Below are 25,308 nucleotides of genomic sequence, written 5' to 3' on the forward strand. Positions count from 1 at the left end.
ATTCAGCGGCGAACAGGACACCCACCCCGCAGCTTGCGGACGTGTCATAATGGGAAAGGAGTTCATGGGCACCGTCACCACTTTCCACTGGCCACATCCGTGCCGGGCCGGGGCAGGGCCCTCGCGGTTCAGGGTGGGTTTTCACTGCCAATTTGCAGCACCGAGTCGCAACTGAGTCGTGCTACGCTGGCCCTCAGAAGGCCATCTCAGTCTGGCTCGGGGCCAAGCAGGGCCAGGAGCTATGAGAGCATTCTCGTTGCGTGTGCGACATCGGTGAGGATCACGGCGTCGCTGCGTCGTCTCACGTGTGGCCTCAACGGTTCTGCTCGGCTTCTGCAGTGGAAAACCAACGTGGCACTTTGCTGTGCCGTGCCAGGCTGGCTGGGCACGGCCATGGCACGGTTCGGTTGGTACAGTGGGGTGAAAAAAGGTATTCTGTTGTAGTCATGTTTTTAGTCCAGACAATGGCAACATGTGGAATTTTTTTAAAGTGTAAATAGCGTGAAAATTCATTTCAGTTATTCTCTGCATCCATTTGACTCAAGCAGTCAAAAAATGTTGCCCAATCAAAGTGATTCAAGTGTTGGTGTGGGGCACGAAATTCCCCTTTTTAGATAATCTGGGGTCGGGTACTCTGATAACAATGTAAACGTTACATTTCATTGTGTTCTGAAAAAGTAATTTCCAGTGCATATCATCATCCATGATCTATCGACTGCTGGGAAAAGGTCGACCAAAGCTCTTGCAAACTCTCAGGTCTTATTCATCGAGCTGCACACAATCTGATCTCGTCGTGTCTTCTCCACGCTGGATGCCCTCCCTTTGACTGCTTCTGCGTCGGAAGACTCCGACAATGGCCATAATCTCTTCTGGCGACGTGTCCAGCCCAAACAATTCTATGATCTATAAGTATTATTTCCGTCTCTTAAGTGCCATTACAAGTATGCATCTCTCCATGCTTTTTTGCACACTTTTCATAGCTTGTTCCACTTTGTTGGTCAATGTCAAATGTTTCTGATCCCAGTGTCATTGCGCGTGTTCTACAACCGATGCACTCATCTCTTTTCGCTCCCACGCAAAGCACCGCTCTCGTGCCTGACCTACGTGTGGTACTTTACCTTTCTCCTGGCATTTCCCCGTCCATGTGAGGTTCTGCCTTCCTGGTCCTCTTTCTCTAATCGTGTTTGCCTCGGGCCATCATCTCCCACATCTAATTCGCAGTCCTTCACATCCTCGTCCACTGCCTGGATCCACCCCTCTCTCGGCCCTGCCTCTCAGTCTCTGCCCCAGTGCTTCCATGTTCATCGCCTCTCTTCCCATGCGGTGTTCCTCTCTTTCAACAACATCCTCGCCATCCGAGTCGACTATCTCTCGGCTCGTTTTCAATGGGTACTATTGTCTCCAATGTTTGAGCCGATCCAGTTTTGCAAACCCCGAGTTCTCATCTTATCATCATTCCTGTGGTGCGCAACTTCCACTGCTTCCTGGCTGCGAGTCTAACATTCAAACCCCAGCGTAGTGCTTTCAGCTAAACGTAACAACAGCCGGCGAGTAGAAAATGCTCTCATAAGCATGGGGGCCTGGCTCATCCTTCACTGGTCAGTCCAGAGTCCGTGGTGGGAATTCCACATCACTATCGGCTGGGGAGACATTTCCATGGAACAGCCACTCGTGAGAATGACGACGACTGAGTGGCAACCAGGGGAGTGAACGCGCCCAAGGGGACGCCCACCGGGGAGATCGAGTGAATAAATCCGCTCGCGTGCAGGCGCTGGGCGGATTGTGATTACATCGCAGGATCGTGAGAGATGGCAGTGGCATGGGGAGTCCTTCATCCAGCAGTGGAATGATAACGGCTGCGTGGTGATGATGGAGGAGCCAGTTCTGAATTCCTACAAAATGGCACGACTCAGCGGAGTGGAGCAGCAACCTCCGCATGACGACACGAGAGTGAACATTCTTTGCGGCAATACATAAACCAATCGAACATAATTAATCACGCATCGCGTTAGAAGGCAGCGCTAATGAGGAATGTGCTGTTTGTGAATCGTGCCCTGTGCATCTCACCCACCGCACTGCGTTCTTATCATTCTTATCGTTTGTCCCACGAAAATTACGTTCAGATATGAAAACAATTGACCTTGATCTTACTACAGCTTAGCAGGTCCACAATTGAGGCGACCTCACGGTCAAAAATGTCACGTATAATACACACAGATGTTATTTGAAAGGTAATTATCTACATTTGTTGATAATTACGGCTTCTTTGTGGAATAAGTGGGCGGTTTGTTTGGCGCGCATCAAACGGAATGCACCACCACCATCCCAGCGTAGATGAAAGCGTCACTTCGTCCAAGTACATCCGGCACCGCGGAAATTTGAGCGCATTTCTCCCCTACCAAGAAAGGTGGACACGTCATTTTCCCCGATGTGAATTACGGTTCCTGATTGCTTGACGTGGCATGCCCAAGGAAAACACCACCTGGCGATCGTACCGATGGCAATTCTGGCAAGAAGCGCCCGATGATGCTGGATGTAATTGACAGGGAAACGTCGTACTCAAATTGTAAATGTTGTGGATTTACTCTTAAACACACCGGTGGGCTGAAGTAGTAACTAATTGGCACATTTTGTTTAAGTGACAAACCTTACTAATTGGTTGTGTTGGGTGCTGGCGTTGCCAACGACACATTTATACTTAGGCAAACTAACCAATAAAACCTTAATTATGAATAATATTGGGCACGGAAGCCTACGTGTCAAACTGACTCACAACCCCACACCTTTCAAATTGTGTCCGCAATGTGCATCCGAATTTGCGGAACTGCCCAGCTGCATCATCGCTTTCACACCTCTCCATTTCTCTGCTTCTTTATTCTATTTCCCAATCGTACTGGGAACGGGCAGAGCTCTATGGCTACGAAGCAAATTACAATTTGTAGGGGGAAGAAAAAAAAAAACCTCGACACGTTTGTCATCGCTGTGTTCTTGTTATTTCTACTTGTCCAATAAACATGGAACGTTGGGCCAAACTTCGTCCAACGGTTCTACCCGCGCGCCAACGTTGGCCCGACGTTGCATGTTTACTTGGTGTGCACTGCTGCCAGCGACATGATCGCCAAATAATTTGTTTAGATCTATGGAGATTCATAGAGCGGTTGGATATGACCAGGGCTTAGTTTGAGCCGGAGTCTGTCCAGATTAGCGGCCTGGACAATAGCATCCACTCCCGACACAAACATCCAGTATACCTCGCTGAGACTGGCGCTATTAATCACGCGCCTAACCCCAGTAACTAGTGACCTGGAACAGAAAATATATATCTCGATGGAGAAATGAAGCCCTGGATATAACACGAGTGAGTGTTTGTGTGTGAAGGGCACTGCATGGCAGATGCACAGGTGATGTAACGTGTGCACGGAGTGTGTGGACATGGAGGGGTACCAAGGGTGGAGATCAGCAGTGGATTGGCGAGCTGTAACGAGCCGACTCGGACTACAAGGGGATGGAGTGGAACGCGGTAGACCCATATGACGCTTAGTGGGGGCTCTGGATCTGGCGCCTTGGCTTTCACCTTTCCCCCAAGAAGCCAGCTGATTTGGCATGTCATCGCCTGGTCACAAAGCAACTGATGCAAGGAAGGCTGGAATCTCTGCTGGCTGTTGATGGCGGTGGCTGCTCGTCCCGTGCCGACCTACCCTCCAGTCTTCCATTTTCTGCGTTATTTGCACTTAATTTTATAGATACAAATATTCGGGGCAGATAAAAATGTACTCATTTGTTTGCCGAGTAATTTGGCCGTTACAGAATGAGGATTGACTCAGTGAAACTCGGTTCCCCCAGCCGTCCGTTCTGTTGAATTCCTGTTGCTGTTCAAGGTCAGGCTTAAGACCTTTCCTCCTCTTCTCCCTCTGCCTGCCTCGTTCTGCAAAAGCACCATGCCCACTGTTTCTATGCGGCATATTGACATGCTATATTAATCCAAATTGTATTGTACCATTGCATAGTACTGCTGTAGTTTAACGGGTGATGACATTCTGTTCATATGCAACCTGTTGCGTACATTATGAGGTCCATCGGTGGACTGCACAGAATTTCTCCGTAAGATTACATTGAGGGCTTGATTGTAAGCCGGGTCTGACCGAGTCCGTGGCCTGGAAAATATTTCTACACACCGCACCCATACTATAGCTCTCACCAGTCTCAGGTTCTCGAGACCAGACCTTGGCCTCAAGGTCAGCTCGAGGACATTTTCTCAGCTCTCATCCTTGGCCTTGGCGTTCGCCCGAGGACTTGGCTTGGAGGCACCGGCCTTCACAATGGCCTTGACCTAAAGGATCCAGCCTTGACATTGGCCTCCACCTAGAGGATCTGGCCTTGACACTGGCCTCTACCTAAAGGATCCAGCCTTGACACTGGCCTTCACCGAGAAGATCCGATCTTGACACGGGCCTTCACCTAGAGGATCCGGCTATGACATTGGCCTCCCCCGAGAGGATCTGCACTTGACACGGGCCTTCACCTAGAAGATCTGGTCTAGATACTGGCCTCTACCTGAAAGGCTTCCGGCATTGACCTCGACCTCAGGTGTCCCAGCCTTGGATCCAATGCTGCCTCTCGCTCTGGCGGTGGCTGCTCACCAAGTGACGACCCGCTACAGTTTTCCATTTGCTTTGTTGCTTGTACTTTATTTTATTTGTTTTGGCTTTCATTTCACTTCACAAATGGGACTATATCCCGTTAATCTTGAGTTCACATCTGGTAAAAGAAAAAAACTTTAAATTTGAAATTACTAGCAACCCAGCAAATATTCACTGATAAATTAAGCCCCAGTTACCTGCACTCACAAATAAATGTCGGTGGGTGCGCATCCACTTGAATGCAGTGCAACAGCCGTAGTGGCACCAGACACAACGTGCAAACATGCGCGCTGCCAACACAACTGATCGGCATGACAGGGATCGTGCAAAAGCATTTGCGAGAAAACACTCATTACGCCGAGCGAACGGACGCGCTCCCGATTGCGCTCGTTACGAAACCTCCATCAGTGCATGTCGTAACAGCTGCTCCAGTCGGGCTAGAAAAAAAATCGGACACACAGTCTTTGGAATGCTGACGATCACCAAAGAGGTTTAAATCGCTGCGTGTGCATTCAAACCATTTCCGAGCCTTCGCTTACATAATATCTCGTGAGGCTCATCGACATGATTCAACAGCCACGTTTCATATTCAAATTTTAATCAGGAGTGTGACAGTTGTTGCTTAGGTCGCCCTCCTCCTGCCAGGTCTCTGTGCACGGGACGGTTCATCCGGCCAGGTGGCTCGTGGCGGGAGAGCGAGTGGCTTTCAAGCGGAAGGGAAGGTTGTGAGTTAAAAAATCCTCGTTGGGAGTTGACATCCTTCCGGGGTTGATATAAAGTGGATTCCACTTGGTGGGGGAAGTCGACTGTGGTTGTCCTATGGATAGACTCGCCCCTGTCATGGGAATGTGGAAATTGCACCAACTGGCTCAGGGATCGTGAACCAGGGAATAACTCGATCCTCATTTTAAGCAGCAGGAAATCACTGACTGAAAACGCAGGTTTAATACTCTGCTTCATTCGAAAAAAAATTGAATAAAATGCGGAAATAAAATGTGTCATAAACCCTCCTCCACCCGATGCAGTCACACGAAGAAATGTGCCAATGGGATTGCACAGATGGTGTTGCTGAAGCAGTTATGAACTTGCCACGTTTGTTCACGCCACAAACCCTATTAATCGGCTGCGTCGGGTGGTGAAGGGTTTGCGACACACGCTATCTTACGTACGCAATCTAACCCGAAACTAATCATTTATGATTCATAACATTGGCCGCAGAAAGCTTATCCACAGCATTAAATGTAGTATTCATTTACTGGTAACATGTCCCATCGTGTTAAGACTCCCACTCCTAGTTTCGAAGGTGGGCTCTAAGTCAATGTTCTTCATAGCAAGGCCCGCGGGCCACTGACGGCCCCCGGTGGCCTTTAGTGTGGCCCCCCCACAATACACAAATGTGAAAAGACCCCTTCCAGGTGGTGTGGCGGCCCTCACGCTGCTAAAGTCTTATCGGCGAAAGTGCTCCTCCCTCTGAAAATTAGTGAAGAACACTGGACTAAGTGGTCGGCGGAAACCGCCTGGAAGGCGGGCGGCCTGAGCAACAACGGGCGACGAAGTCACACGTGTAAAGCAATGATGCGAGTCGCAATCATGGCTGCGGACACCTTGCATCCAAGCCACATCCCGTCAGCGTTCTTTGCAAACGTTCGAGGCCGCATCGCTCATTCGGTCGACTTACTTTCTGCCCCGCGTCGGATTATATTTCCCACCGTATTTCTTCCGGTTTAGGATGAGCGCAGCGATTTCTGGCACGTAGCGAGCAAACATTGCCTACATGCATCATGGAATAGAAAGAGAGCATGCGGAGAGGTGTCTGCCTCTGAGCGTGGATGTTTTGGGGGGGTGAGGGGGGGGGGTGAAGCAGGGGGCAGGGGGTGAAGGGAACATGGGGGGCATAGGGAGGATGGGGAAACCTCTGTGTACAGCATGCCATACTTACTTCCTTCCACTAACAGCACTATAGGTGCCACCATATTTCTTGCGGTTTCCTATTAATTCTATTATTTCAGGGACGTAGCTGGCAAACATGGCCTACAAGAGGAAAACAGGAGAGAAGAACAGACAAACACAGAGACTAAAGACAGCAAGTTTCGAGTGCAGAGAAGGAACTGAAGAGCTTAACTGTTGTCGGATGTTTCACAGTCCACCGGTTGTATCCGTGACCCGTGTCGCACTCACACATATGCTCGTGAAGCACATGGTCATTTTCTTTTATATTACTTTTACCAAATTCTTAAAGTTCAGATCACAAATTGTGGATGTGAGTAAGATTAATGATTTACCCTTACGCGAGGTTTTTTTTTTCCCCGTGGCGCAATGAGCAGCGATTGCTTTACGGGAGAATTAAATTAATGTCGCGCCAGTTGCGTTTGCAACTCTGCAACTTTCTTTTAACTCATCCTGAGCACTTTTGAAAATGAACGGAAACGTAGAAAATAGCCGCCACGGTCACACGTCGAGAGCGGGGTCGGACACACGGAGACAACGAAGCATTGTCGTGAGGCCATGTTTTTTTGTTGTTGCAACAAACATAAACCCGTGGAGGATTTCTTGCGATAAATCTGCCCGCGCGTACAAGTGCGCCTAATTAACATGACCGGCTTGCCAGTAAGAAGCGGGTGGGACGGGGGGGAATAACTGGGCTGATTTGAAGCAAAATGCGAGTTTGTTTGCGATGAACGCCTTCTCGTTTTACGTTCACGGCTGCCACTGGCATCGTGCGATGGTGATTCGAGTTGATTTTTTTCAGCTTGTCCCCCATTGTAAATATCTGTGATTGGATGAAATGTGCCACCTGTAGCTAATATAAAATCGAAAGTGTGTTCGCTCGTAGCACGAATGCATTATAACCACGTTTGGGAGTAGAATAGAGTTTAGTTTTTGGAAGGGAGAAAAGATATATATATACGCATTTTTATTCATCCTATCTATTTTCCCAAACAGCTTTCATTCGAAATACACGGACGGCAGTTATTCGAATTTGAGAAAATTAATTGGAAACCTGCAGCTTGCGATGGGGAAATGGTCATAGCAATTACAATGCAATTGTCTGGGAAGCAACTCAAATCGTTATAACTTTGAGTTCATATGAAACAGTCGGGGGTATAGTCATCACTTTAAAGGGGACAATAATTGAAATGCCTAACACTGAAAATGTGCCTCGATGGTGATGAAATGCCAAACCATCTCATGGAGAAGTGTTACCAGCAAAATAATTTAGTTATCCATAAAGAGTGTGGAGTGAAGTCGTTCCAAAGCACGTGATGCTTTGCCGATTAAATGTAACTCCAGTAAAAAATAACAACAGTCACGTCAATTGTTTACGAAGACTCGGGAAGTCCTCATTGGAGTCTCGCAAGGCTGTCGCTGTAGAATTCTGCTACATGGGGATGTTGGGGGCCAGGTTCAGGAACGAGTGTTTCTGGCTTCATGCGGCAGGAACCCAGAGAACCCCGCAGACGACCCAGTGAATCGATTGCATTCTCGGGGAGGTGTGTATTGTTGGTAGCAATCGCCGTGAAGTGTAATGTGTGTGTATGACGAGGTCTCGAGCTGAACTGGAGGGGGGGGGGGTGTGTAATGCCGCGTGGATTAAAATCGATCCGTGCGCCCACGGTGCACCTTTGGATTGCGCACGTATGAACAAATGTTTTCATTATTATTATTATTGCGTTAATTCGTAGCATGTTCACCTGACAAACGCTAGAGGCACTGCCATTCACCGCATCGTCAATGAAACGAATAGATTCCTGAATCGATTCACGACCACAATCCTAGATGGGCCATCAAATTGTACCGCGGAGGTTTTTGCCACGGTTGTGACGTACGACTCGCCGACGTGCGTTCGGGTCGCTCCGCGATTTGCCCGGCACGATGTCCGACGTTTCATTCCAGGAACCAAATGTTTTTTTTTTCTAATCAACCCCTGGTCTGTGTAGCTCTTTTTCAGAAGCGACCTGGCCACAAATGATAGCTCAACGAAGTGGCTTTTTTTTGCTGTCTGTTTGTTCCAATCGAGCTCCTGATGACGACGCTCCCCAGCACGTGGGGCGAAACGTCGGACGTCGTGCCGGATTGCGCGTGGCGGCGGCGGCAACAACCCTGGTGGAACGTCGGGAAAGCTGTGCTCGCCGAATCGCGACTCAATTGTCGCGAGCCGATTGGGTGGGGACGGCCGATTCAACGGCGAGGGTGAGGAGGGCAACCGCCTCGCAGTTTCTATCGCAACGGGAAACCCTCCAGTGGCCGTTATGTTTCTTGGCAGAGAGGAAAGACGAGAAGGGATTCACAGATCGAGGGGGAAGTCTGGATTAATACAGAAACCGCAAATCCAATTAAATTATAGCACATTCAGAGTATATAACAACTTGTTAATTATAATGATAATAATACTGGCTTAATAACGTACGGCCCTTTGTCAAGCCACTGCTGTATGCGAGCTGGGTCAGTGATTAATTATTATTTTATTATTTGACCACGTTGGTCAGTGTGGGTACACCAGGAGCAGTTCAGAAAAAACTTGACACCGATTTTGAACCACGGCCGGGAATCGAACTCGGGTGAACCAGGTTCGTAGCAGCATAGAATCAGTGGCGAGTGGTATCCCAACGGGTTCTGAGCTCCCCCACCCCATCATCAAAAACACGCACTGACCAGCGTGGTGAAGTATGGTCAAACAACCCCCACGACTGGTATGTCGGGGAGAGGCATTCATCCAGCAGTGGAATGATAAACAGCCAAAACGTTTAATGCGATACAACAATGTTAGTCACAACAACAACAACAACATCAAGACAAACCTGTTTTGGATCCTTTTAATACAACACTGAACAGTAGCATTACCACTCCCTCATGGGTAATTATGACGGCTCGTTTAAGATGTAAAATCGTTCCCATGACCCTAAATTATTTAATGGCTAAAGGGCTTCCACGAGATGGATCTCTACACAGCCCTTCTAGCATGTCATTTGGTCTACTCTTCCGCGCTGGTCAGGAATCTTGGAAGAGGTGGGGGAGGACCCACACTGCACCCCACCACACACTACCTGCCGATCGACTCATATGTGGTCTATCGTATTTTGTAAAATACTTTCTGGTTTAAATAAAAATAAAAACCTGATCATTTTAACCTAATCGTCTGTTATTTTAACCTCTAATCATTTAGTCTTCAAATATTTTCAATGCAATAATAAGTAAATACCAATATTTGCATTCACATTGTGCCCAAAATGTAACGAAATACGTCTCTGTGCACAGCTTGCCCCTGTGTGCGTCACAAGGTGACTGCATCAGCCGACAAGTGGGCATCGGCCTGCCACGAGGTCGGATGGGGGGGGGGGTGTAGCGATGATCACTATCAAAACAAATCGTGGGTACTTATTTGGTATTCAGGCTTTTCCCATGTGACAGCGCAAGGCTGTCGCATGGGAAGGCTGCGATTCACAGACCAGAGTCTGCAATAGGGGGGCGATGTGAACATGCGCATTCTCAATTGAGTCAACAGTATACACATTTTGATTTAAAGCTTTCGTGACTGCAGGGATTCATATTCTTGGTTCTTTCGGTAAAGTCACGTAGAAGGGAAATAATAAAGTAATATAAATATAATTGTTTTATATTAATATTATTTTATTATTTCCCTTCTAAGTCACGTAGAAGGGAAATAATAAAATAAAATAAATATAATTGTTTAATACTTATATTATTTTATTATTTCCCTTCTACGTGACTTTACCGAAAGAACCAAGAATAAGTATACACATTGTTACTTAGGCCATCCAATTTCGTCGGGCTCAGGGTATAAAATTACCTTCGTATTAAGCGGTCCTCTGATGATGCTAACAACAATGAAGCTCATAATATAATAATATAATAGAAACATTCGTTTTCAAGTGCGCAGAGACGTGCGACCTCTCACCAGTCCCCCGAGGATGAAGAAAACCATGAAAAGCCGTCCCAGGGTGGTCTTGGCGTAGACGTCCCCGTAGCCCACGGTGGACATGGTGACCATGAGCAGGTAGACGCACTCCCAGTACGTCAGCTCCTGCGAGTTCTGGAAATTGTTCCACGGGTCGCCCGAGTTCTCCACCTGCCCGCAGTGGCGCCCACTCGTCGTCATCATCATCACCATCGTCATCATCGTCACCATCGTCATCATCACTATCGTCACCATCGTCATCAGTCATTGTCATCATCGTAGTCATCATTGTCATCATTGTCATTATCATCGTCGGCATTCTTATCGTCAGCATTCTTATCATCGTAGTCATCATTGTCATCGTCAGCATCGCTATTATTATCGTCATCATCGTCATCATCGACATCATCATCAGCAGCCAGAGCGATTCATTTCGGTCGAGTCCATCCGTATCGGCGAGCCGGAAAAAGCTTCCGCTCCCCGGCATTGGAGTTAGCAAGTTATCCCCGTGGAGGTCCGGTCCCGGGGATTGTTCTGCACTGACCTCAACGTATACCCCAAAGTCTATAACACCTGTTATGCATGGCAGTCACCTATCCAGGGACGATCCAGGCTCAACCCCGCTTGGCTTCTGAGGTCGAGCGAAAGTGGCTCTGACAAACTCACCCGCAACGCGCCTTACCTCGTCAGCTCGTTGCAGCAAAGCGGATTTGAGCCTGGACAGTGCTCGTATCGGCCTCCTGACCATACGTACCGAGCGCCGGTGGCCAGGAGACGGCAGTACGGCAAACACTGATGTTGTATTCTACTTCTGTGCTCCCCACACTCGCCAACCGGTGTTGACCGGCGCGGTCGAACGACGGCCAAATAACCCCCAGCATTCACGAGGCACGGGGAGGCCCTAATCCAGCCTGGGACTCGAATGAGCGCCATGCGTGCGCGCGTGTGAACGCTCGCTGGCGGTGTTTCGGTTTTTATCGGACGACGTGATTCGAACGGACGCGAGAGCGAAGCCACAAACGCATACCAGGTGGATGAAGCCAGCCGCCGTCAGCCATGTGCTGATGAAAATGGACAGCAGGTTCACCAACTTTATAGAGTTGCTGGAAAATACAGAGGCACGGCACATCTGTTAAATAACTTAAGGTCGTGGATAAATAATCGCGTCGCGCCCGCGCTCGTCAACATGGGGGGGGAACAAACGTCTGGGATCGTTGAGACTCAATAGGTGTGCAACGATGCACCGATGCACCGATGCGTCGATTTGAAATGGAAGTTTTTAGCGCGTGAGACGCGCGCCGTCAAATCGCGAGAGAATCGACGCTCCGATTGTTTACGCGGCGTACGCTGCGCGCGTGCAGCCTCGAGAGGGGGGCACCACTATTGCTCACCGCAACGCGTAAAAGGCGACGTTTGGCAGTGAATGCAGTCATGGTGTTGAGTCGCAAAGCGTCCGTCAGAATGGGATACGCACGATCGATACCTAATCAATATCCTCACGTCACATGTAGAACAATGGTTGTGCAGTGGTCAACGTGTTCGTTGCGTTATGTGGAAACACGAGTTAGATTCCAAACCATGGCTAGCGTAAGTGGTGAGCGATGCCTGCCCCCACCCCCGAACCCCCCCCCCCCCCACTTCACCAACCCGCACTGACCAGCGTGGTGAAGTATGGTTAAACAACCCCCATGACAGAGATGGCCTAGGGCGGCCTTCAAAAGTGGATTCACAAAGCGCGGTAAGTTGTCATTTATTTTAATTACTCGCCTTTTGCCCGTCCAAGGACGGGTGTGTTGCAGTAAATCTGAAACTTGCAAGCGAAAAGCAGGCCGCGACGTGATATTCATTGCATCAATTCGTGTGCAATTTGTAAGGGCGCGGTGACACGGACCTATTGCGTTTAAAGGTTATAATCCCTTGTTCATCATGACGTCCTTTTTACTTTGATGTCTCAACAGCGTTACAGAGATCGTGTGACGTGAGGGTTCTGCCTTTGTAGTGAGGGTTGTAAGTTGACGCTGAGGAGGGGGAGGAGGCGCCTCGCCCCGCCATGTGGAGTGACGTCAGCCGCTAATTATTAGGAATGGGGGGGGGGAGGTCCATTTGGAGCACAATCACCGCATGGGACTTACTTTGCCAGTACCTAAATGTGAGGATAAGTTTTTCCCTTTTCTGGCAATAAAACAACTGCGGAGCAACGATCACCATTCCTGCATGCCGAAGAGAGTTTTTAATCGGTGCAGGATTACCTGCTGCGACGTACGGATTGGGAACACGGGGACATTGACAAAGAAAATGCAAGGAAAGCTGAAAAGTGCGCAAAGAAGCGTGGAGAGGTGCATGCTTGGTGTTTGCACTGACAATAAGAGGAATGCACCGATCAGAGAACATATGCACGTTGAAAACATCGCATTTCTTCTATATTGACAGTCGACTTGGGCAGGACACGTCGCGAGAAGGGGATGCTGGCCAGTGGTCGAGACTAAAAACTAAAACTATTTTTATTTTGCCAGGTAAGGTCCACTGAGCTATTTAGCTATTTTTCAGAAGCGACCTAGCCACAAATGAATGATGTGCATTCATTACATTAACTTTCTTAAAACATCCTATTTATTAAAATCTCCCGGAATTTCTTTCCATATCCACCTGGAGATCGACGCCAATTCCCACAGAGACTCCCCGCCAGTGCGGGAGGGTTGGCAACACTAACCGCGTTGGATCTAAAACAACTATTTTTTTTTATTTTACCAAAGCCCACTGAGCTACGTAGCTTCTTTTCAGATGCGACCCGGATATCACAAATGATTGCTCAACGAAGTGGCTTATCGTCACGTGGACATGTAAATGTGGGGGGAGGGGGAAGCGAAGGAGGCGGAGAAAAATCCACGCGACGAACGGGGAGAGAGACATGCAAAACGCCAAATATACAGCAAGTGTCAGGGTCGGGATTGAACCCACGATTTCCTGCATACCACGCGAGGTAGTTAACATCTCGCCACTTGTGACGCCTGAGTGATGGCAGCCAGAGGAGAGGAAGACTGCCCAGAGGACATCTGCCCCGGAGATGGACCCATGAAATGAGCATGTTTCATCGCACTGGTGGGATGGTCAGCGTCTCATGTGGGCCCTCATCCAGCAGCAGATAGATCATGACTGATGATGATGATAATGGTTTGTTATTTCATTTCTAGGTGCTGTCTACCTTTATGACACTGTCAACAGCTACAGGTCATGTGACTTCAGTCGACAGCCAATGGCACTTCTGGTACGGACTCATACTTACTACCAGTGCCATTCGGACACTTTGCAACGACGGCATTTAAAAACGACAACGGACACATATAAAATGTCACAAAAATAGTGCACATTTATGTCAAAACTAATAAATTACGGTACTTTATCAATCCGCTGCTGGATGAAGGCTTCCTCACGCTGCGTCGGTCATGGGATTCGTTCGACCATACTTCACCACTTTGGTAGATGCGGGTCGGTAACGGGCGAGTGCGCGGGTGCACGGGGACCAGTCCAGGCATCGCTCGCCACGGCCAGGAATCAAGCTCTCGCGTGGCTGGGTTCTGAGTACGCAAACGACTGCGCCGCCGCTCTCCCTCTGCCCGATTTAAATTCAGTGCCCAAGCACTCACGGCTTCAAGAAGAAGAAGCCTTCAAGAAATGTTAAAATATATACATATCACCAGGACATTGTCACTGAGCAAGTATCCCATCAGAGTTCTAATTCCGAAGCCCATTTCGACGTTTGAGACGGCCCGGGACACTCGCGCTAATGTAGCCCCCAAGCGTGACATTCAAGTGGATTATAAGGAGCTTAAAACTCGAAGCCGTATTCCGCTCAGAAACGACAACCAGTGCCCTTTGCTGGAATCTCGCTACTCCCAGCGCTCGAGAAACTCGGGACTGTTTCTTGCCGTGCACCGGAGTCCCCTAGTGTCGATGGACTTCTCTTTCCCAATAACATCTGCTAAATCCAGCAGCGTTTGTTGAACACGCTGCCAATGAGACCCAGAAGGTTGAAACCGGTCCGGAGTTTGCATTGCTTGGGAAAAAATACTGCACGTATGTATGGAGAAAATCTTTTCCCTACCGTACGTAGGCAACCGTGCCAATCGGAGGAGCTTGATTAATTGTTCTTGGGGAAAGTAAATAAAAAGGCCGTTTGACTAAACCACATTTTATATTTCCCCACGAAATCTAAGGTCGGCTAAGCTTTGTGTTTCAACGGGCTAGTGAGACTTAAGGTGAACAAAAAATATACAACGTCAATCCACATCTGTGCTCGTCTGTGTGCGTATCTCACGACCGCGCTAGCCGTGTGGATCGCGCGCAAACTCGCGATCAGCGCGATCGACGCGATCACTGTGCACGTTTTGACGTCGCGAGGGGGTAAGCGCTCGCATGAACACGCGCGAGAGGAAGGGGCGGGTGGCGGCGGGGGGGGGAGACTCACCTCGTTTTCAACACGTTTAGGAACTGCAGAATTTCAGAGAATTGTATCAGCCGCAAGGCCCTGAGAAACCGTAAACCTAGGGGGAAAAAAAAGACACAACACACAATTTGATTAGAACACAAAGTTACTGTCTGAAAAATCATATCTTTAGAACTGCTTTTTGTGCTTAATTTGTTGTCCTTCCCCCGCACCTCCGAATAGTACGGACTATGCACGGTGCGAAAGAAGTTCAACACACATGCGTACGTACGATAACTGCGAGGACAACTCTCCCCTCTCTCCACCACTGCAGCCTGCACTCCTTTAATGGAGGAGGAGGAGGAATAGCAAAACGACACAATCTCTTCCTGCTGAATCTCCGTCATCGTGGCCGGCAGTAGCGGCAGACCTCGACATTGGCACGTAAGCTCCTGAATCATAGTGCAGCCATATGCAAGAATGGAATTGCAACCGAATGAAATTCACAAATGGTTCCTGAAGGTGAAACCGCCAGCACGCGGAGCGAAACGTCGGACGTCGCCGTGCCGGGCAACACGTGGTCAAACCCCGCGACGGCACACCTCGCGACGGCCTACGCAGCGGAGCTCAGCACAAACCACTCGCGACGTGGTTTTGACACTGCCCCTGCACGAGTGAACGGTCACCGTCACGTTCATGGCGAGCGGCGGCGCTGCTCACCCCAGTATTGGAAGCCCTCGAGGTAGTGCTGGTATCCCCGCTGGCCCTCCTCCTTGTCCTGGCTACTCTCTTTCTTGACGCGAAACCCCTTCTGGTAGAGATCGCCAAATGACTTCTTGCGGCGAGGCGGCTGGACCGTGTCGGAGTGGCCACCGCCGCTCTCCGCTCCGCGGTAAACCAGCATCTTGCTGGAAATCATCGTCGCTCGCCGGCGCGTTCCCTGTCGTTTTTCTATTCAAATTTTTGTTTTTTTCACTTCGACCCGACGTCGCGACTGATCCCCACCGCGAGCTGCCGAATTAGCTCCGAGCGCCGTTCCGTACTAAAGCGGCCAGCCGCCGAGTGGAAAGCTGTGCTCGCGCAGTTTCCCGTCGCGTGAATGAGGAGTGCGTGGAGAGAGAGAGAGACAGAGAGGGAGACGGAGAGGGAGACAGAGAGAGAAAAATAACTCGTGCTAACCCCGCGTCGTTTTATTTGCCACTGGCGGAGTTGAGCGGCCAGTGGGGAGAGGCATTGGATGGAGGAGTAAGCCCCGGTTGTAATGTTTTAGCGGCCGAGAGAAGCACTAATCCAGGAGGCCAGATGGCTCGGGATCCCAGCAGCTGTGTTTATGGGGAGTGGTGTCCGTGAGGCTAAAAGGCTTTGGAGAGCCTTGTTTGTGGAAAGTTTCTCGTTTGTCGGGAGCGTCCGGTGCCTTTCCTGCGAGTGCCGCACGGCTCCCCGTGGTAATTTCCAGGCTGTGCCCACGTGCTTGGTTGGGCGCGATGTCCGACGTTTCGCTTCCACGTATCATCTGGGAGCTTCTTCGGGGAAACTGGATTGAGCGGCCAGTTTTCTGCATCCCCCGATTATACGGCAACGCGTCCGTAGATCGCGCTGAGCAGCACAGCCCGGCAGCCACGTCAGAGAGTCGGCTGCTTAAACTATTAAATTATTATTTGACCAGGTAAGGCCCACTGAGCTATGTAGCTCTTTTTTAGAAGCAACTTATCACGTGAAAATGTATATCAGCCAAATACTCAAAACACACGTTTCTCAATGTGGAGCGGAAAAAGCGGAAGACCCAGAGAAAAATCCACACAACCACGGGGACAACACGCAAACTCCAAACATACAGCAGCAGACGTTAGGGTCGGGATCGAACCCACGACCTCCTGTAGATCAGCTGAGCTAGTTAACATCTCCTAGCCACCGTTGCACTTTTGGTGAGCTCCACCATGGATTGTCATGGGAAATGGCTTTGAAAATGATGATTCCCGATCACTAATCCAGGTCATCGGATTGTTGAAATAAGTTGATATGACAATTAATTTAATCATTCACTTTGTCCACGAGAGCCACACGGATACTTTTCTTCAGGAGGTTTCTCTGTTAGGGTTTTATCCGAAGATATTTTCAGAATCAAAATCAGAATCTGTATTTATACTGGAGGAATCCGATGATCTATAAAGCTCATTTTCACGGGTGTCCAGAAGGCAGGGTTGAGCGAATGATGATGCATGTTTATTATACAAGTGGGCGGAAACCGGAGCACTCGCAGAAATCACACACACGCGCGAGGGAGCAACGCTCTATCCCCGTACAGATGGAAAGAGATGGCGATTCGTCCGCTTGCTGTACTGCCTTCTCCTGGCGAGCTAGGGTATGGCACTCCCTCGACACCCACGGGGAGGAAGTTTCACAACGGTTTGTGCGGTTATACACCAACACTCGCTAGCTCCACAGTGCTAGCAGCCACGTGCAGAGTCAATGGTGGTTGTCCGATTGGTCGACTCACTCGTGTCATAGGAATGTGGAATTTCCACCATTGGCTCCAGCGCTGTGAACAGCACATGAGCACATGAGCACATGAGCACATGAGCACATGAGCACTGCCTCAACGATCGGTTTGGCAAGAGATTGCTTTCGCTGCTGATTAAGACGCTCGGCGCTGTTGTCAATCCACTGCTGGATGAGAGTTCTCCCCGTGCTGTGGTGATTTTTTTAGTTTTTACCAAACTTAACCACGCCGGTCAACTTGGGCTGGTGAAGGCGGGCAGCGTAGACGGTGTCATAGTACAGTACAACAATAGGTTTTTTTCCTGCACCGCCCTCGACTGACAACGTAGCCCCTGATTCTTGATCACTCTTTGCAGACTTGTCCTAAAGCGTGCTGGGGAGGGGGGGGCGAAATCCCTCGGGTTTGTTTAACGAGGTATGAGATTCGCGGGACATTTAGTTTTCCCAGAGTTGCCCTCGTGTAGGGGTTACCACCTGTCCAGGTTTGACCTGGACGTGCGGCAAGCCTACTCACCACTCCGTTTAACCCGGAGAGTTCGCAGGAAGGCATCCGTGTGGGGGTGGCGGATTCATTTGATTTGTGCCGAGACCTGGTGCCGGAATTGTGTTTTTATTTTGCGTGAACTTTATTACAGGCTACTGCAACAGTTCTGATAGACCCAGGCCAAACCGAGAAAAACAACAATAAGAGAGAAACACGTCCGGATTTTGTGTGTGGGGACAAGGTGGCAACATTACAGGAACAGCCTGCAATAAACTCCGGCCAAATCCTCCAATCAGATTAAGACGCTAATCTGCTTTACGGCACTGCCGCCTGGGAGGCCGGTACAGTCCATCCCCTGCGTTGCGTTCACAAGCGAAAGCTGGATTAGTGCCGGCTCATTCTCTTCCGAAGAAACAAAGAGTCGGTGGCCAGGAGGGAGGGAGGGACGAACGAACGAACGGGCGACGGGACGGACGTGGGCCTGCCAATCCTGTCCGTCGCCGACCTCCGAGTCAACTGTGAGGGTTGGTCCATCTTGGACATGAAATAACTCTCTCCCTTGTAGTCCACACACACACACACCACCCGCTCTCTCACATGCAACGGCCACCTACGACACAAACTGACTTGCCCGCCCGTCAGGCAGAGATGACATTGCTTTTCTCAACGACATTTAAGCAAACCTCCTTATGGCGCCTAATAATCGTGAGCCGAAACGCACTCGTAAGAGCACAATCCCGCATGTCTCGCTCAAGTCGTCCAGAGAGGACGTCGGAGTTTCAGTTCAGATGTCCCTCCGAGCTCCGTTCAGAATCAGAATCTGTATTCATCCTCGAGAAATACAATGAGCCGTGAAGCTCTTTTGCACAGATGTCCAGTGGGGGCGGGTCAGAAAACTACGGCCACAAACAGTACAAAAAACGATAGGAGAGCAAAGTGTAGGAATGGTAACCAAATAACTAATAAATAAATATAAGCGAAGGTTATAAGTAAAAAATTGCATAAATTCCACTCTTTGGACCGGTGCCAAAGAGTTTGGGTCCGTGTCATTTGTCCAAAACAAGTCAAAATGTTTTGAGATTCGCTCTCGGAATCAACGCGTCCTGCCAGCTGTGATGTACGGATTAGGAACACAAGCAAAAACAAACTCGAGATTGAAAACCAATTTCTTGACAACTGCTGATTGTGCTTCGTTTGTTGTCCTTCCCCTGCACCTCCGCTTAGCACGGTACATGTGTACTATGTACGCAGGTAGAACTTCTCTCGCACCGTATGTAGCCGACCCCGCTAATCGGAGGGTGCGGATAATGGGATGAAATCAATCGCGCTGTCCCCCGAGATACACCGAGTGTTCAAATGTTAGACAGCTCCTTTGGTTGCACATATTAAATATCTGCAATTTAATAGCGTGCTGAAAATTGTTTTGTTTTTTTAGTTTGAATTAAACATTACAGGAGAAGTTCTAATGCGCACTGCGCCCGAATTAGATTTAGCTGCGTCCGGAGGTTTTATGAAACACGAGGACACCTCGCCATGCACTGGCATGCATCGGACATCGTTGAACACTACGATGGTCGTCATCGCCGCTGTCCGCGGGTGAAGGCCTCCTCAAGCCGTGACCCGTCGGTCAAGAGCCCGCGAGGCAAGATTCCACCCAGCACCTCCGCACCACGAGCTGAACTCATCACTCGGGCGCTTACCAAGTGTCGACTGCCCCTACTGGAGATCTGTGAAAAAAATAGCTTCATAGCTCATCGGATTCCTCCAGTAGAAATAAATCTTCTGATTCTGACACTCGACCACTGGCCGTCATGGCCTCTGGCGGTGCATCCTGCTGACGGCCCATTGCCAATCCACTGCCGGATGAAGGCCTCCTCCCTCCTCCCTCCCACGACGTTTCGCTCGTGCGGGTTGCTTTGACCGTACTTCACCACCTTGTGTCAATACGGGTTGGTGAAGTGGGCGGCACAGGGCCGGGTCACATGATCAACTCGCCACTGACGGTTGTGCCGGGGCCTGGAATCGAACTCGGGCCGCAGGGTTTGCGCCGCACCACTCCACCCCGACTCGCTGAGAAGCGCAATAATTACAAAAAAAACCTTCCACGACGCTCTCTTTGCGATGTGTAATTGGGCCTTCTCGACCAATTGTGTAGCGGCACCGCGCGGGGCGACGCAAACCTCATCCGCCCCCGGCTGTCATGAACCAAATACTTTGTTTTCATCACAGTCTCACACGGCATCAATTAAATGCTTGTGTCAATCAGTGTGTGTTCCCATGTGCTTTGTGCCCTGGTTAAATATGCATGCGAAATGCAATGAAGCACCACGAAGCCATCTAAAGTTTGTGTATTATTCATGCATCCGATGGTGTAAGAACATAAGAAGACAAGTCAGAATAAGTTGACGTCAACATGTTGTGTGCAGTTGCACGAGGCAATGTGACCCGCTGTTGGATGGGATTTGTGTTTCGCGATGAAGGCAACCTATGGGCTTACCGAGCCAGCTCCTGTTGAGGTACACAGACACGAACACTGGAGGTACGGTGAAGAAATCCACGATGGAGTTCACCTCCAGCCAGAACCACAGCTTGTCGTTGGCTGCGATGAACTGCACGGGCACACGGAGCAGACCCGAGCACCCCACACACACCGCACACGCACCGCACACGCACCGCACACGCTCACACGCACGCACGCACGCACGCACATGCACGCGCACAGACACGGCCATCACACACGCTCGCACGCATGCTCACGTGCACACGTGCTCGCACATGCACGCAAGTGCACACATGCGCAGACCCAGGAATTACACACACACACATACCCGGGCATCCACACACACACACATGCATACGCACACAAATCCCGACACCCCCCATACACATACGCTCACGTATGCATCCGAGCGTACACACACGCGAGCGCACACACACGCAAGGGTTGAGATTAATTTAATGAATTTTGGAAACAAGTAATCAAAGTACAGTAGCTTCAATTCCAGCAAAAGAGAGCTAATTTAAATTAAGACTGAAATTGTGTGTGTGTGTATCTGTGTGCACGTGTGCGTGTGTGTCCTATATGACACGGCGCGCGGATTAATCAGCGCTCGCCCTATGTTACAGGCATAACTGTTTATCCATCATTAAGGCACGTATAGCAAGTAACGACTTAATTCCCGTTTCAATGGGGGGGAGGCTGCTTAGCAGGGAAAGGTGGACCGCGGTTGGTGGCTGCTTGTGGGAACTGGTATGTGATGAACCCGGGTGTAAGAGGTGATGTTCAAGTTTCACGTTTATTTGTCAGAATTATCAGAATGGTTATACTGGAGGAATCCGATGAGCATGTAAAGCTCTTTTTCGCAGACATCCAGCAGTAGCATTCCATGTAACCAGCGTGGGAACTCGAGGGACCTGGGGACAGGAGGTCTCATTTGCGAGAGAGGCACCGGGTCACCAAAATGACAGACGCAAAACTAAATAAAGTGACAGCGTTGGAAGCAAATGTAAATCTGGCCAAAGAAAACTGCGTGACATGAACAATCGTAAATATTTCCCCAGACGCGGGTCGAAGTGACGTAATAAATCTCCCCCTCCCCTCCCCTACGCGTAAGGTGGCTCGGGCAGATAATTTTTTGACCGTTCAGAGCCACGACAGCCAAACTGAGCTGCGGGAACGCTAAACGGACGTTGGGTGGGCGACTCGTGAAAGGGGCACGGGCGAGTCGAGCGCAAGCGCGGCGGCTGCGTCTTCTGCCTTACCCGCAAGCCAAAGTAGAGGAGGAAGAAGATGTTGAGGCCCATGTCGAACTGCAGGGTGGTGTCCTTCTGGAAGTAGTGGCAATCCTCGATGGGGCTGCGGAGACGACACGCGGGCGCGCGGGACAGGACCAGTTGGCTCACCGCACGGACGCGCACAGCGGCTTCGTGGCATTTCGCAAGCGAAACAAAAAAAATGCTTGCGACGAAAAGTGACGATCACTGACGGCACGTGCAAGCAGAATGAATGATTGCATAGCGAAAAAAACAAACAAAATCGAGAATTTCAGAGATCTACAACCAAATGATTATGAATGTGCCCCATCTCGCAAGCTAAGCCTGGCTATTCGCGCTTGCGTGGGTGACCAACCACCAGGGCTTGCCAGGGGTTGTTGGTGATGGGGCTGTGAGGTTTTGACCTGCAGATGACAGCTTGCGACTATCACCCTTTGTACGAGGCGGTGTTCTCTGGGCATTACAATGGTCCTCCCAACGCTCATCAATGGAATGGGCCAAACGTCTTGAATAAGTCATTGTTATTGTAGTTATTGTGCCGAGTGCTTTGACACAATAACTACTTGTGAGAGAGCGGGTGGTGTGTGTGTGGGTACGACTACAAGGGAAGGAGTTATTTCATGTCCAAAATGGACCAACCCTCACAGTTGACTGGTAGGGTGGCAAATTGCCCACATTCATGTTCATTTACAGGAAGACAGATTTAGTTTATTACAGCGGGAAGGGCCCAATAAAGCTGGTACGCTCAATGTCATGGGCATCCTGTGACTGCTGCAGCAGTTATAAACTTGCCACGTCTGTTCATCACGTGACAACTTTCTTAATTGTCTGTCTCTAGCGGTGGAGTGTTTACGACACACGCTATTTCCGCACGCTGATCTGACCCAAACATTTCAGTGCGCATCATAATGTCGATTCACCTTCTAATTTCCCACTCGAATGACTTTCATAGCACATCCATTTAATTTGCATTGCGACTCTTGGAGCCAACAGCGCCAATGTAATATGGGCAAAGTGCCAATGGAATCAGTCGAAGGTGGCACGCGTGGCCTCGACGTCAAACAAACGATCAAACCAAAAGAAAAAAAAATATCTAATTTGTGACGACCGCTGGCGAGTACAACACAAGCCACTAAGGTAGCAGTGCTTCCCACACATTGAGTATTCAAAACGTTGGTTATCCTACGGACAGTCACTCCTTTCGGCCATAGTATGGTGTAATTCCCACCGCTGGCTTGGGCTTTCTGTAGGTGATAAGTGCTGCACTACGCTTACGTGTCCTCATCGCGATTCGCAAATTGCCTTCGATTGGTGAAGTATGGTCAACGGATACATTTCCACCACCGGCTCTGCAGGGCCGTGAATGGGCAATGAGCATCACCGTGGTGCTCATCTGAGTAGGAAATCTCTTTGGAGTAATTTTTTTTTTATTATTTCACCACACCATGGTCATCATCAACTCAAAGAGCAAACCGAGGCATGGTTAAAATTCCTTTTTTTTTTGCAAAATCCAATTTTAAACTCTGGCACTCGTATATGCAAACGAATAAATAAACGAGACATTTGCAAATGTGTGGAAATGGGGTTTGCGCAAGGTTTTGAATATCACCGGGGGAAAAAAATGAATAATCAGCAGAGCTGTGCATGCAATTCCAAGCGCTATGTTTGCAATGAATCTCTCCGCCCGCGTCGCCGTGCTAATAATCCTCCGGCAGCCGTTGCCGTCAGACGACATCAAATTTCTGTTCCTAATGAAACAACCTCTCCACTGACCCTCGCTCCGCTGTAGATGCCACGGCGAATATCACGGCTCGCGCGAGCACGCAAAGTGACGCGGCGTGTCAACGTCGGCGGCGTCAGCAGCAGCAGTGATCTACCCACTGCTGGATGAAGGCCTCTACGGCAAGACAGAGCGTATGCCGAGTCTAATTTTAATGGTTATGGCTGCCCATGTTGAAGTCGCTAACATTAACGATATTCTGTTTTCATTACGGGATTTAATTACTTTTGTCAATTCGCGTGATTAAAATTGGCATTGTCGTTACTTTGAACGTAAATTCATAAATGTTGCAGTGTAACATCAATTTAATCACTCTTACCCAGAAACGCCAATCGATAACATGCACACTGTGGTCTGTACACGCGGTCACATTCACACTGCGTCGTGACTGTGCTACACGAAGCTGTAAAGGCCTTTGTGGAATGGAAGGGCAGATGTGCCGCTGCGTTTGGTGAGAACAAAGTACGAGCATCAACGCTCCGGGTCGTTCGACCGACTCCGAGTAACCATCGCCATCGGCATGGCTTATCACGCCACCGTCGATATCTGCACCCGTCGCGGTTTCACCCCCGCCATGCCAATCGACCTGACAATTTAACACGCGACTGACTTGATACCGCGAGCGATGGAGCTACGCATAAGCAGACCGAGTGTAAAGCTTCAGCGTGCCAAAGTAGCTTCATGAGCGCCCCGGATCCGCCAAAGAAAAAAAAAAATGGGATGCAATAAAATATGATCTCGAGTTAAAATCCCAACAAAACATAAAGAAGCCAATCTTGTCCGCATCTTTCGTGTCTGCAATTCCTCTCATTATCTATCTCTTGCCTACAGCCCATCCGTCATCTCACATCTACATCCCTTGCCGAGACCTCGCTCGATTTGCGACATCTTTGGCTCATCTGTGTCGCTCCTCCTAACTGCGTCTCTGTCTGCATGTCTCTCATCTCACTACGGCAAGGGTCTGCATCCCTTCTGTCACCTTACAAGGAAAGTTTGCAGGGGGGGGGGGGTCAACAGTAGCATATGCTTAGAGCCCCCAACGGTCCAGCATCAGCGGTGGGTGCCGTTATAATTCTGAATCGACACGGCGGGATTCTGTCACATTGCAGGTTCATTGAAAACATAGCCACACGGTGTACCGAGAGTACGCAGAAGGGCATGCAGGTGCGTTGTACACACACACACGCACGCGAAATCACTCGGGCACACGTGGTCAGTCTATGCACACTCACCTCGTCGCACTTACACCAGGAACAGGGTTTCGGGTAATATTTCGGGAGGGGGGGAAATAAAACAAATGAGCCTACCACCTTGCAATGTTATATATATGCACACACACATATACACACACACGCGCGCGCAATTTTTTTCCCCGTTTAACCAGGCGAGAGCTCAAGAGACCAGGACAGCGCCTCACTTGCACGACAGTAACCTGGCTCACCAATATGACGAGCAGAAATTAAATGAGAGTCAAGCGAAGGCAGCAATTGTTCGGCTCCTTCAAGAGCGAACAATAACAGCAACCCCGGCATGCTTTGCATGTGAGGGCCTGTGTGCAGGCATTGTCATTTTTAGTGGCTGTTGAAGTTCTTCTTCAGCTGGAGAAGAAAGCGCCCGAGAGCGTGGCTCTCCCCACGCGACGTCGGGTCGGTACCGCGTGTCGTTCGGAACGATGTACGACGGTCCGCTCCTCATTGCCGGGAGCCGTTTGAGGAAGTGAAAGCGCGTTCGCAGCATGCGGAGGGGGAACGTCGGAATTCAAGTGGCGGACGTCGTGCCGAGCGACATGCG

At 49.7% G+C, this 25,308-nt stretch overlaps 1 protein-coding gene across 10 annotated transcripts in view; it reads right to left on the reverse strand.

The window, feature by feature from the left end:
- LOC144934103 (calcium-activated potassium channel subunit alpha-1a-like) overlaps positions 1 to 25,308 on the reverse strand; it is a 106,397-nt gene that overhangs the window by 65,305 nt on the left and 15,784 nt on the right. For all 10 annotated transcript variants that reach the window (XR_013637132.1, XM_078859497.1, XM_078859494.1 and 7 more), the window contains exons 4-9: positions 21,726 to 21,819; positions 20,461 to 20,572; positions 15,023 to 15,098; positions 11,585 to 11,660; positions 10,558 to 10,728; positions 6,580 to 6,671 (exon numbers count right to left, since the gene is read on the reverse strand). Coding sequence is in view for 9 of the 10 variants with exons in the window: in XM_078859497.1 (XP_078715623.1) it covers positions 6,580 to 6,671; positions 10,558 to 10,728; positions 11,585 to 11,660; positions 15,023 to 15,098; positions 20,461 to 20,572; positions 21,726 to 21,819 (621 nt within the window). In the remaining variant the exon portion in view is untranslated. The remainder of the gene's footprint in view (positions 1 to 6,579; positions 6,672 to 10,557; positions 10,729 to 11,584; positions 11,661 to 15,022; positions 15,099 to 20,460; positions 20,573 to 21,725; positions 21,820 to 25,308) is intronic.

Source organism: Lampetra fluviatilis, chromosome 9 (assembly GCF_964198595.1).
Source record: "Lampetra fluviatilis chromosome 9, kcLamFluv1.1, whole genome shotgun sequence".
NCBI classification, from domain to species: domain Eukaryota; kingdom Metazoa; phylum Chordata; class Hyperoartia; order Petromyzontiformes; family Petromyzontidae; genus Lampetra; species Lampetra fluviatilis.